General features: G+C 49.2%; 1 protein-coding gene across 1 annotated transcript; it reads left to right on the top strand.

Moving 5' to 3' along the window:
* The first annotated feature begins 7,710 nt into the window (after positions 1-7,710).
* Positions 7,711-12,969, top strand: LOC122388977 (3-hydroxyacyl-CoA dehydrogenase type-2-like). Its single transcript, XM_043380589.1, has 5 exons — positions 7,711-7,821; positions 10,787-10,951; positions 11,371-11,535; positions 11,674-11,914; positions 12,411-12,969. Exons 1-5 carry the CDS (start codon positions 7,813-7,815, stop codon positions 12,599-12,601), a joined length of 771 nt encoding a protein of 256 aa, XP_043236524.1. The 5' UTR covers positions 7,711-7,812; the 3' UTR covers positions 12,602-12,969.
* The last annotated feature ends 904 nt before the right edge of the window (positions 12,970-13,873 follow it).

Below are 13,873 nucleotides of genomic sequence, written 5' to 3'. Positions count from 1 at the left end.
TCTGGTGCCCTTGCTAGGCCGCTGCTACCCCTGCGCCCGGAGAGGACTATGGTGCCCCTGAAAAGCCTGAAGTGCCCCTCGGCAGGCCCGTGGTGCCCCTGACAGGCCCAAGGTGCCCCTGCGAGGCCGGTGGTGCCCCTGACAGACCTCTGGTGCCCCTGGCAAGTCTGTGGTGCCCCTGGCAGGTCTGTGGCGCCCCTGGCAGGCCTGTGTTGACTGGTGCCCCTGCTAGGCCGCTGGTGCCCCTCACAGGCCTGCGGCGCCCCTGGAAGGACTGTGGTGCCCCTGCCCCTAGGGGTGCTCATGGGCCCAACAAGCCCGTTGTGCCCCTGACAGGCCTGTAGTGTCCTTGCTAGGCCTGTGGTGCCCCTGCTTCCTGGCGGGCCTGTGGCGCCCCTACAAGGCCGTAGGTGCCCCTGACAGGTTTGTGGTGTCCCTGGAAGGACTTTGGTGCCCCTGACAAGCCTGAAGTGTCAAGGACAGACCCTTTAGACGCCAGGGTCAAGTTCGTCGGACTGACAACGATTCGCTTACCTGATAACGTTCCTGGTAAGTACTCACTACTCAGCGTCCACAACATATATACACATAGCACATTCATATATACTTGCTTAGGCAATTGGTAAATGTGGTTGTGGCTAAGAGTTAAGATATTGACTAAAAATAAAAAAAAAAACTGAAAATGGGGGCACCACCAAAATGAAGTGGACGAAATCCGTTGAGTTTTTAATTTTGGGTATAGGTAGGGGCACCACTTCGATTCATGACCCTCCCCTTGGAGTTTTCCTGGATCCGCCCCTGCTTGAACTCTTGATTTTTGGCTATGAACCCTCGAGACCTTATCTTTGCATCTCAGAGAAATGCGAGAATCTCTGCACTGTAGACCCAATGGCAATTATAAACCTCAACTAGAAAGATAGACGGCTTCAAGGGCGGATCCAGGGGGGGGGGGCAATGGGGCCATGCCCCCTGCCCCAAGACGGTCAAAGGGGGGCCATACTATGTTTTGCCCCCCCCAAGACATAAGTCAAGAACAATAAAAAATAAACATTCTCAAACTTCCTATGCTGAAAAACTGAAATATTGCTTTGATGATGCAGTGACCTTGGGGAAAACGTGAAAAAAAAACTATGCCAACCAGAGTTTGGCAGCCTGATCCGCGTGCAATGAGGCGTTTCATTCGAAACAAAATACGAATCATGGGCAGACCATGGTACGATTAGATGTATCCAATGCATGAGATTCCGTCACTAGCTCATGAGGCCTGAGCAGCCAGAGCTGTGGAATAGGATGATGTCATGATGTCATCGGTCAAAACACTCTTGTTTCGAAAGTTGCGCTCACAATTGGTAAAAAATTGAACTACGTCATTGGTTTATTTTAACCCTCGCTGGCAGAGGGTTGATGCAGCCCCCCCCGAAGTTTTTCGCAAATAACTCGCGTAAAAAGCGGACGATCGCGACGAACCTTTCAGTACCCTCGGGTTGCTCAATTTTACACCTACCCCAAAATTTCAGTCCCTGACCCAAATGTCCTTTGAACTGTGACCTATCTTTCCAGACAATGTTTGGCCGTAATAGCGATTTGGCGTATGTCATCCCGCATTAGCCGCGCGTTTGCCGTCTTTTCATGGTTTCAAACGTTCAATTCAAACATGTGATACGATGTTGGTCCTATACATTAGGGTGGGTGTCAAGGACAGGTCAGGTCATTGACCTTTGATGATCTCGGTTCACTTTTTCGAGTCTCACATGTTTCTAGGCTAGGTTTTGGAGCGGAAGTCGAATTTAGCAACCATTTGAACATTTACGAAGTAGTTTTGGTGCCTTCGTAACATGTTACGAAGCTGTCAGAGGCAGCTGACATGTACTACGAACACCCGGCAGGACCCCTACTGGTTGACCTGACCTGACCTGACCCGACCTGGCCTAAATGCATTAAATGTAAAATTAGAGCTTGAGATTGTCCGGCATTTAGCTCAACAGGATACCTCTTCAATCGTCCTAGCTGAACCCAGCATAAACTCAGCTTGTCTGAACTCAGACACACCATGAACATTGCCGAGTCTGAATTTGAGCTTGACGCCGGGCCCATGGGTCTGGACTTTGTGGTCATGGGCGCGGGCGCCAGGGGGCAGTGGGGCGGCCTGCCCCCACAGGCCACAACACTGGGGCCGTGGGAGCGCTGCCCTCACAACTTTTCATAGGGCCAGAAACCGTCGGGGCAGCTTGTCCTCCCCGAATTGACGGTTGTGGGTCACAAAGGAAAACTAAAGGGAAGAAAACATTTAAGAAAAAATCCCCTTCTTTACCTGGCTTGACAGCTCATGTGGAAGATTTAAGCCTTAATTCTACGTTACCAAAAAGGTAGGTCCTTGTCTCAGCTGAGACGAAATATCTCGCTTTTGCAAATGTTTTCGTTTCGTTTTTTTTCGATGAAAAGGCGAAGGGGTGAAAAATAAGTGGCCTAAAACCGGTGAGAAAACTAGATTTGGGGAAACCCTAGGTTTGGCTAGTCCCAACCGGTTGCCCCCCCCCCCCCCCCAAGACGGCCGGCTGGATCCGCCCTTGGACGGCTTCGACCATGGACGTCGGACAGGGTGACTCCTATACGAATATTCGCACCAGCCAGGCCTAGTGCACTGCATCGATGTTTACAAATATGCAGTCTGTAGATCAAGCAGCATACCAATGGTGGTATGCAAGCCATAAAAATATCTACCCGTAACGCAACCATAGCCTGTAGCGTTCTAACGCGGAACGCCTCTCCGTTATATTACGCCCAGGGGTGTCGATTTTTCAAAATGGTTGGGGGTGCTCAACCCCTGCACCGGGTGAAAGATTGCATCTTTGCCATGGGGCACAACCGTATAGGGTTGGTTATCCCCATAAGGTACTGAATACTGATAATGCCGAGATTTCCACTAATATTTCCTTAGGGCAGAACGTTCTTCTTGAAAATCATTCCGCTCACCCAAGTACTTGGCTACCTTATTACATAAACATCTTTCCGAAAAAAGTCGTATATTTGCCGGCAGTATGGCAGCAGCCCCGGCACCTCTGTTAAAAGGTGACAGAAACCGATGACGGCAATTAGCACCGGTGCAGCAGTCGCTGCGGTCCGCAGGGGCGGACATTGCGCGGAGACAACGGTAGCTACGATGCTCTGGCAGTAATTAGACGATCACAATAATCGCTGAAAAAATGAAAGGTAATCGCATTTGGATATTTACAGGTTTACGATTTTCCTCAGTGGCGTAGCCAGGTGGGCCCGTGAGGCACGTGCCCCCCCCCCCATCAGGTTCAGGGTCCCCTCGGGTTATTCGGGCCTGAGGGGCCCTGCGGCGCCAATTGGCCGATAAGGGTCCATGTTGACCATATTTGGACTCAGAAGGGCCCCACAGGGCTCGTAAAAAACACCTCATGGGCCCACAAGTATCAACAATAAGATCTCCATAAGGGCCCAAGCCAGCCTCTGAGGGCCCCTTACCGGCCTCGGAGGGCCACTTGCCGGACTCTGGGGGTCCTAACCGGCCTATTCCCAGCCAGCAAATTTGGCCTTGGCCGTAGCTGGTTTTACTCTGGATAGCTCAGGCATTTGCTCCGGCTAAAGTACGGGCAAGGTCTGGGGCTCTACTGGAGCTGACACGATCCCGGAGCTCGCCCGCACCACAGCCGGACTTATGCCGCATCAGCCGTGCCGTACCTCCACCGTACTTCAGCCACAGTAAGCCAGAGCAGCTATGAGGCAGCCGGACTGGTCGTAAGGGAGCCGGACTTGAGCCGTGGCAGGGAGCCGGACTTGAGCCAGACTTGGCGGTCCGGAACCATACCAACCCGGGAGCGCTACGGCTAAGACTGGCTAACCGGAATAGAGCCGTATCGACCCAAACCCCGGCTCTGACGGCGTACCTTTTATACCGGCCCGAGTCTGGCATGTCGGAGTTGCCGGGGCAAAACGGACTTGCGCCGAACCAAATTGCTGGCTGGGTTAGGGGGCTCTGGGAGCTCTCTGGGAGCTCCACACCCGCCTGTAATAGCCCCACAGCTATTTCTCTGAGGGCCCCTATAACGGCGACTGTGAGGGCCCTCACCGGCGCCTCTGAGCGCCACACCGGCGTCTCTGAGGGCCCCACACCCCTAACTCTGAGGCCCCACACCAATGCATTTAAAAACCCCACATGGGCGGTTCTGAGGGCCCTTGTCAGTTATCAGCGACCCTGACGGTCCCACACAGGTGACTCGGAGGGTCCCAGCGGCGTCTGAGAGCGCCATGCCGGTCTCTGAGAACCCCACAAGGCTCCTGATGGCACCGGTGACCTCTTGATATCTTCTTGTCGGCCTATGAAGGATCCGTTCCGTAACAGCAGTTCTGAGGGCCACACGCGCGCCTGTGATGGCCCTAAACCAGTGTCTCTGAGAGCCCCCACAACGGCGCCTGTGAGGGCCATACATTGCCATATCTGAGGGCCCACACTAGTGCCTCTTAAGGCCCTATATCGGCGGCTTTGAAGGCCCAACATCGTCGCTTCTGAAGGCCCCACAAGTGCACATGTGATGGCCACCCACCGGTGACATTTGAAGGCCCCACACTGGCGACTCTGAGGGCCCCATCGGCATCTGAGCCCGTGCCGGTCTCTAGAGACGACCCCACAGGGTTTCTGAAGGTACCACCGGCCTCTGATTGCACTTTGCCGGCCTCTGAGGGCCCGTCGCCGGTCTCTGGAGCCCCCTGCCGGCTTGTAAAGGGTACACGCCATCAGCTCTAAGGGTCCGACACCCGTCTACGACGGACCCACACCAGTGTCTTTGCAACTTAACGTCTTTTTACGCCCTTCTTCTTAACCCGCGCCCTGCGGGGGGGGTGTGTGTTTGAACCCCCCCCCCCTTGAGGTTTTTCGCAAATATCTCAAAAACGGCGGCGCGGAGCGCCGCCGTTTTTGGTACACCTTATCATACATCAATTCTACACATGTTGTGAAAATTTCAGACCAAGGTCTTTCAAGGTCAGGTCACCAGGTCACTTGAAGTGACCTCACCTCATAAAAAGTTTCAATGTCTGTCATAGCTACACCGAGTGACCGATCGCTTTGAAACTTTCAGCGATTGCTAAGAGCAATAGCATGTACAAAATGTATATCTCAGAATTTTGATATCGATGACCTAAGGTCAGGTCAATTTTGCGACCTCCCCATTATAACCCGCGCCCTGGTGGGGTCTGTTTATAACGCGACCTGGTGGGGGGGGGGGGGCTATTTTTTGCCCCCCCCCCCCCTCGTATCTCCGAAACTACTGGACGGATCCGCAAAATTCAAACGGCGTTCGAAAGGCCTGTCAAATTTGTCGAAGGAAACCAAATTTCATTGACCTCGGGGTCACCGATGACGTCACAGGTCAGGTCAAAGATGAAATGTTTCACCGTTCACGGGTCTTCTAGGGAATGCAATATAACACCGAGGAAAACGCATTTTGTCGAGAATCAGCGGTAGGGCGTCAGTTGCCTAGTAGATATGTTGCTATTAGAGGTCACTGGCAATACCAGGTCAGGTCACAGGTCATGTCACCAAGGGTCACAGGTCAGGTCACATGAGCCCAAGTTTACTAAGGTTGTGTGATACATGTTTTATGGCCAATTTTTCATTTCCAACTCAATGGTGTTGGTTATACGACTATCAGGTACGGCTTAGGTCACTTTCTGGTGAAGTTCAGGTCAAGGTCAGGTCAAGGTCAGGCCAAAAAAGGTCAAATTTCAAAGTTGATAGTTTTGCATAAAATGGGTATTGATTCGATGCAGCTCGTCACGGGGAGTCTAATGGTGGTCTTTGTTTTGCGCTACGGGGTCTAAAATTGCTAAAAATTGAGTTTGAAAATTTGACGTCATCAATTTTGAACAGTTTTTTTCGCTATAACTTCGCCAAAAAAAGAGGTATCAATCTCAAATTTGGTATGTGGATGGAAGGCGGTAAGGACTATCACATATATTCCGGTTTTTGCGAAATTCAAAAAACTTTTTGGATTTTTCGATTCTTATATCCAAAAAATCTATTTTTTGATTTTTGGGGGTCCAAATCCAAAAATTTCAAAAATCCGAGATAGCAGTTTTGTAGCCCTGTCCAATCTACAGCTTTTATGTCTTTATCTTTTTTCTGTATTTGCAAAGCTATGGGCCTGACAGCTCTTCCCGCGAAACCCTTTTTTGGGTCGAAAACGGCAGAACATGACGTCACTCTGACGTCATTTCCGGCCAACCTATCATAGCCTTTGGAAAAATTTTTGGTCACAATGTGTAAAATTGATGTCCGGGAGGGTACTGAAAGTTTGGTGACGATCGGCGCAGCGGTTCTGTAGATATATCGAAAAGTCTGGAGGGGGGGCAAAAAATAGCCCCCCCCACCAGGGCGCGGGATAAGTCAATGGGAGAAAATTGAAATGCGCCTCTTTTGGACGAAAGACATTATAAACACTCCCAAACACCGAATTACAAGTGGTTTAGACACACTGAACATGAAAATGGTGTCTGTGACCCTTGTTTATGCCCTGAGGTCATCCTAGGTCACGAATGGTATGTAACAGTTTTTCGCAAATAACTTTTGATGGAGGCATGCTAGAGCAATGAAAACGCCTTAGATGTGTTCAGCTCGACGATACGGATCGACTGATATGCAACATGACCCTTTCCGGTCAGGTCATGACCTTGACCTGAGGTCAAATTTTCAAGTTGACCTTTCAAGGTCAAGTTATAGTTCATTCGATGCGTCTTGACGAGAGGAACACGATGCCGGTAAAAGTAAGCTCGTACAAGGCTTGGGTCAAAAGTTATTGCAGAAAAACTGTTTCCGAAAAAATCGGCTATTTTTGCAGTTTTTGCCCCCTGCAGGCAAAACCGTTGACGTTAGGTCAAATCTGAGAGAATTACTCAGAAAGGGCGTTGATAGGGCTATCGAATGCGCTTTTCCGCGGCGCTGTAGCTCTATTGACTCCCGAGTTATGCGTTGGCTTCTTGGAAATTTTCGACATTCGACCTGGAAATCGGCGAAATTTTGCCTTCAATGACCTCTGGTGACCTGACCTTTGACCTGACCAAAAAATTGACCGAAGTGATTTCCTCATTATTTTTGACGCTCTTTCGAACGCCGCCTTCTGGGTATCGCTACGTGGCCCAGGAGCCGAGTTACAAGGGGGGTGTTCAAACACCCCCCCAGCAGGGCGTGGAAATCCAGGACCCCCAGCCGGGCGCGGTTAAGACTAACTTTTACTTTCTTTACATCTTTACTTCATGCATTGTAAATTGCGTAATTGTTTTATTTTTAGTAGTGAAAGACTGCGGAACCAATTATTTTCCTCAAGCAGAGTTAGTGGGAGTTTTTGAGGGACCAAATCATTGGGGATGCTAAACTGGAACATTTGGGGGTGCCCGGAAAACCATTGGGGGTGCTCATTTGAGCATTGGGGGTGCTGCAGCACCCCCAAAGGTATACAAATCGACACCCATGATTACGCCTCTCGTTATACAACGCCTCTTGCTATATAACGCCTCTCTCCGTTGCCCGTTACGTTCTAACGCCTCTCCGTTATATTACGCCTCTCTCAATATATGGCGCCCCTCTCCGTTATATACGTATTATGCGTTCGCCCGCTGCGTCCTCAATCCACGGAGCCGGCTTGCCTCCGATGACGTCAGCTGCCGGCCGGCAGCGTTCAAGGTCAAACAGCTGGTGTCCTTGCCTGGACTTCTAAATTCTATAACCTTGACTTTTTCCCGTTTTTCCTTCCCATGGTAGCGGGAGGAGGTACCATTTTTCAGTTTTAAGATATGTTTAAGGTAAGAAAGCGAGTAATTGTGGGTTAATTTATTCACTCTTGTGCCGGTTAAATCTTTGATATGGTGATCTGTCACTAGAACACGTGCAAATTATGACAAACACTTCTTGTCATGCGTCGTAAATGTCACAGAGGCGCTGTATGTTTATGGCTTGCTCAGGTGTACAGACCAAATGCATACAATATTTTTAGTGTTAATTAGCATAAGACGCGGAAACACCAAGGACCTGGTGAACTCGACCTTTGGCACACTAGGCTCAAATTTGAATAAAAACCACACCATATCAGTAGGCGGAACTATGGTCATGAGTACCCAAATATAGGAACGTTCCCATTTTTGGGAACGGAGTTCCCAAATATGGGAACGGGCGTTCCCATTTATGAGAACGGAAGGCAATTTTTCGGCCGTTTGCCCACTAAAACTCAAAAGTGCATCACGTCTCAAAAAAGTGCACGCTGATTTAAGTATCTACTAAATCTCCATAAAGTTATCTTTAATCTGACCGTGGAACAAGGAAATTGACCGTGGAATGATATTTTTAATGATTTTTTAAAAATGACAGAATGGTGGAAATATGGGTTATACGACATTTAACATGCAATTTTAAGGAAAATGAAGCACTTTTTACATTTTGAGGTCAAGTATAATAATTTTCGCCTGGTTATGAAGTTTCATTCTAGCGACACCAGATGCTGACATATGCAAGCGAACACGCGGACAGTCCCGAGGTAATATTGTTGACTTTTGGTGTCGGGGCGATCGACCGCGTGGAACGTCAGTGATTTTACCGAACTACTGTTGTAAACTCAGTTTCAGTGGTTTAAATTCATTCAGCTGTATTTTATCAGCCCTGAAAGACATATTTTATTTGGATGCTAGCTGATTAGCGTTGTTTTATAAGCAGCGTCATGAGCGTGGTTTTTGTCTTCGGCGTTTCTAAGCATGATCGTTTGGGGGGAATTTCTCTGATATAGGTCGCTCTGTGTGGCTTATTTATAATTTTTATGCTGATTTCGATCATACCTCGTGCCCATCCTACCAGGCCTTTTGCCACTTACACTCATTAAGAAAGGAAAAAACTAGATTTTCATTGGGACTAGGTGTTTTGAGGGTGTACCATATTCAGCGTTCCCATTTTTGGATACTTCTTGTGCTCGTCAACTCTCGGTGATTAGCAGACAGGTGCTTGACATGTCTCCACCCTCGGCGCGGACGATGGATATAGGTATGGAAGACCTTGTTGAACATCGCTGAGCGTTGTGGATTACGTAATCCTACAGAGGGGGGCGTGCCCGCTGCGAGATCGACGGGAATAAAAGCGCAGAAGACCGGGCGAAACATGCAACGGTCTTGCCGGAAAGGTCATCTGATGATTGTTGCGTTAACAATAATTTGCGGCGTTGGACGTGATGCTTGTTAATGAAAAGAGCCCCTGAAAGGCGTCGGTGAAATCGTTCCCAATTTTGGGTACGCCGTTCCCATAATAAGGAACGCTTGCAGCGCCAGTGTATGAGAGCGTTCCCAAATTTGGGCTCGCGGCCCGGGTGATGGACTGCTTTAGAAATAGGGGAACGATTTGAAACTACGATGGGCCTTACAATATCAAACTCTTTCCCAACAATATTGAGACAACTATCAGGCGGTTCACGATCGTTTTATATTTTTTGGACGTCATTTAACAGTTCTTTTTCTTGTTTTAAATAATGCCTACATGGCGTTCCCATATTTGGGTTTATCGTTCCCAAACATGGGAACGAAAATGCGTTCCCGAAAATGGGTACGCTTGACCATAGTTCCGCCTACTGATATGATATTGTCACAAACCACATAGGTAGGTATCAGAGGTATTTATTTACTTAAGGTCCGCAAAACAGACGGGTAAATAAAAACGTGACCTTACCTTACCTACAAACAACCTTATCCTGACCCTTAAACCTAAAACCTACAACCAAACCTACGGCACCTCTCGATAGTCACAAAGCAATCGTTACACTTTTTGCAACCAAGGAGAGGCGCTATACCCAGATGAGATCCTTTCTAATCAAACCAAACCTGACCTAACCGGAATACTTCACCCATGCCTAACCCTACCTACAACCTACGTCCTACAACCCAAAACTCCTAAAACCTACATCAACATTGATGTAAGATAGCACTGTTTTGAGGCTCATGATTAGAAATATAAATGTGGATCAAACCTAAGCCTCATGCTAAAGCTATTTATGAAAAGGCCAAATTTACAAAAGGCTTAGTTTTTTAATCAAATTTATATTTTTAAAACTACAACCTACAACCAAACCTGCAGCGACTCTACTTGGTTGCAAAAACCAGTGTGATGCCTGCTTTACTACTAAGTACTACCTGCCTCTCTTGGTTGCAAAAAACAAGTGTGATGCCTGCTTCACTACTACCCAATGTTATAGATTTTGCCTATTGACCTTCAGTTGAATCTAAGGTAGTTACTTACCTATTCAACAAGTGTGTCAATAGGGCTATCAAATGTGCTTTTCTGGGGTGCTTTGGCACTATTCATTTCAAGTTAGCTGCTGGTTTGTGGAAAATTGTTGAAATAGACAATTTACCTTTTGATTAGGTACCTCTGGTTACCTGACATGTGACCTGACCTAAAAAATGATAGAAATAAGTTTGTCACTTTTTTACGCTTTTTCAACCATTGCCACCGCATGTCGCTACATGGCCCAGGAGCTAAGTCATAAAGGGAGGGGGTCTTGAGTCTCGCCCCCAACAGGACATGGAAGTCCAGGAGCCCCAACGGCCTCTCCTTGGTCCTCAGTCTGTGGTGTGTAGAAGCTCTTCATTTGATCAAACTCACATCACCCAATGGATTCCCTGCGCTTAGCGCAAACAGATGCAGTGACTTCTGTCCGCTCCAGGTTTCATTTTTTTCAGCGTCTGATTGACTCCGTCACTCGTGGTGGTATGACCTGGCTGTCGGTCTCGGCAGGGTCTGGTCGGCCTGGTGACGGGCGGCGCGTCCGGCCTGGGCCGCGCCACCGTCGAGCGGCTGGTGCGCGAGGGCAGTCGGGTGGTAATCTGTGACCTGCCCGGATCGGCCGGCGCCGACCTGGCCGCCGGCCTCGGAGACAACGCCGTCTTCGTCCCCACCGACGTGAGTCCGGCAGTTATCCTGGCTGGGTGGCATAATGACTGGAATGGGAAGGGAATGGCGACACTTCTGGCAGACAAAGTTTCTTGTCCCTTACTTTACTCATTGAGTATTGGAATGACATGATTTCAGGCTGAATATGATCTTTATTTGCAAACAAGTATCAATAGAAAACGTGTCAGAGCGCATTGTCTTTTTAGCTCTCTTTATTTTCAGGATGATTTTAGACACAAACCTGCTGATCATAAAACATTTTCTGTTTTTGAAATTGACTTAATTGGTAAAATAACCCCTAAACTTAATGCTATGTCACTCAGCATGTAATATAGATCACCATCCACCATTAATTATGCTGTTTTATTTTGAATAACTGATCTGTTTTTTTTTTTTGGTTCATTTAGCATGGTTACTGTTGTTTTCAGGTGGTGTCGGAAAATGACGTTCAGACAGCCGTCAGCACCGCCAAGGATAGGTTTGGCAAACTGGACGTCACCGTCAACTGCGCTGGCATCGGCGTTGCTTTCAAGACATACAACTTTAAGAAGAATCAGCCACATCTACTAGAGGACTTCACCAAAGTATTGATGGTAAGTTTAACATTGAAACAACATTTGGCAAACATAGGTGTTATTGGTACACTTGCCGTATTTGGGTGGAGCCCGCGGCGTATTTGTGCGGTCCTAGCCGGCCTTTCTGCTCCCTGACCGTTGACCTCCTCCGGCCAGGTGAACGCGGTGGGCACCTTCAACGTGATCCGTCTGGCGGTCGGTGTGATGGGCGCCAACGCGGCCGACGAGGCGGACGGCCAGCGCGGCGTCATCATCAACACGGCCTCGGTGGCCGCCTTCGACGGCCAGATCGGCCAGGCCGCCTACTCGGCCAGCAAGGGCGCCATCGTCGGCATGACGCTGCCCATCGCGCGCGACCTGGCGCCACAGGGCATCCGCGTGGTCACCATCGCGCCAGGTGGGTGCCGAGGGCAGGGAGCGTCTCTGGCCGTTCCGCACGGACGGCGGAGCCAGGGCTGCTCGGGTTGGTCTCGTATTCAATCCCCTGCAAATCATCCCGTCTTTCTCTGAATCGTTACATTCGTTTGGTTTATATCCCCGCGTTAGCGACACGCATCGGTTTCTACGCGGATATGTCGGTTCTTTCGAACGCTTTTTGCTGTCATCAACATGATGCACAATTTTGATAGATAATGTGGGTCTTGCTATATTCAAATAACATCCTCTGACGACTATCGTTAACGTAACTTACGGATCCACGGAATATCCACCATCTGGGGGCGCCACCTACTGTTGCGGTAACACCTCCTCGCCGGTGGAAACGGTGCTGTCTGTGTCTGACACTGCTGCGCGAGGGCGGTTTCCTATGACGTTGTTACTGTCTATCTATTCAGGTCTGTTCCTGACGCCGCTCCTGAAGGTTGGTTTCCTAACCTTCTGGCTCTCTGTTCCAGGTCTGTTCCTGACGCCGCTGCTCGAGGGCCTGCCGCCGAAGGTGCAGACAGCGCTGGCGCAGACGGTGCCCTTCCCGAAGCGGCTCGGCCGGCCCGAGGAGTACGCCCAGATGGTCTGCAGCATCATCGAGAACCGCATGCTGAACGCCGAGGTCATCCGGCTCGACGGCGGCATCCGGATGCAGGCCTGAGGCGCGCCGGATATAGGAGACGACGTAACGGGCTATGCCGGCCTCGGAAGGACAGAACTAGGTATCGTTCCTTGGGCTGGGATATTCAGTGTGAGTGTCGACGATGTTAGAGGGAGGCGCCACTGATCAGGGATCGCCACTGCCAGTGAGCTACCCATCGTCTTTGGTAAAAATGACGTCATGCCTTGCGGTTACAATGCTCATATTCTGGGACATTTTGACGTGTTTTGGTGACACTCTGGCCGCTAGATTCCGTGTTTGCTGTTGTGGCCGAGATAAAGTGAAACAATTCGTGTGGTGCTCGGTTTTCGTGTACTCATTTTGACTGAAAATAGGTGAACAACATGTGCAATATACAAACCTTGCTATCAAGTCATTTCGATTGAAAAACCCACGGTAAAGTTACGAGATGCGTAAAACGAAATGTTAATCTGGGATTCTTGATATCATCGACCCAGCATATGTTCAATTTGTGACCCCGGCCATTGGAACATCGTAGATATCGCTATGAGTAGTTTTTTTTAAATAAAAGTCATCTATGACCACTTATTATACCTATTACCTACCTTTGACACAACGTCTTGGTCTTGTACACTATGTATTGCAATAATTGGATTGTTACAGGCATAATTGAGTGATGACGTTAGATGCGTTTAGCTCAACAATACTTTAAACGGATGTTTGGCGTTCTTTTCTCCGTCAGGTGACGGCCTTGACCTTAGGTCGCATTTTCGGGAGCTCAACATGGGCACAAATCCGATCTGCAACATAGATCATCCATTGACGAAAAGCTTTCTGCCGAAAAACACTTAGCTAAGCAACCAAGTTACGAACTAGCGATGCCAACATTAGGATGGTGGCCACAGGCCACGGAGCTGTGCAAACACTGATTATAATATATTTATTATTATAATCATGTCATTTACAGCTGCAGACACTAGAAGGCTTCGACTCTACATAGTGGCTAGTATCAACTCTTGGCTTCACAATCTAATGTCAAAACGAGCATGTCGGTCCCTTCCGCTTTGACCGCTGTGGCCACCAGTCATCCTTGGCACCTTTTGCCAGCGTCTGTTGAAGGAAGAACTAAAGCGTGAGCTGCACTCTGCAGGAAACCTGAACTGGCAGACGGGCAGGACATATAGTATCGTATCGCCGCTTCGTGACCTTGCCGCGGGCGGTGGGTAAAACGTCAGGAGCCGGCTGACGGGTCCCACTCGAGCGGCGGCGGCGGACTGCGGCGGACCGGGCTCCTGGTACCACCGGCGGACC

The sequence above is a fragment of the Amphibalanus amphitrite genome, unplaced genomic scaffold (assembly GCF_019059575.1).
Source record: "Amphibalanus amphitrite isolate SeventyFive unplaced genomic scaffold, NRLGWU_Aamphi_draft 000340F_arrow, whole genome shotgun sequence".
In the NCBI taxonomy this organism is placed as follows: Eukaryota; Metazoa; Arthropoda; class Thecostraca; order Balanomorpha; family Balanidae; genus Amphibalanus; species Amphibalanus amphitrite.
The sequence above is the reverse complement of the archived record's forward strand: the minus strand, read 5'-3'. Positions and strand labels throughout refer to the sequence as shown.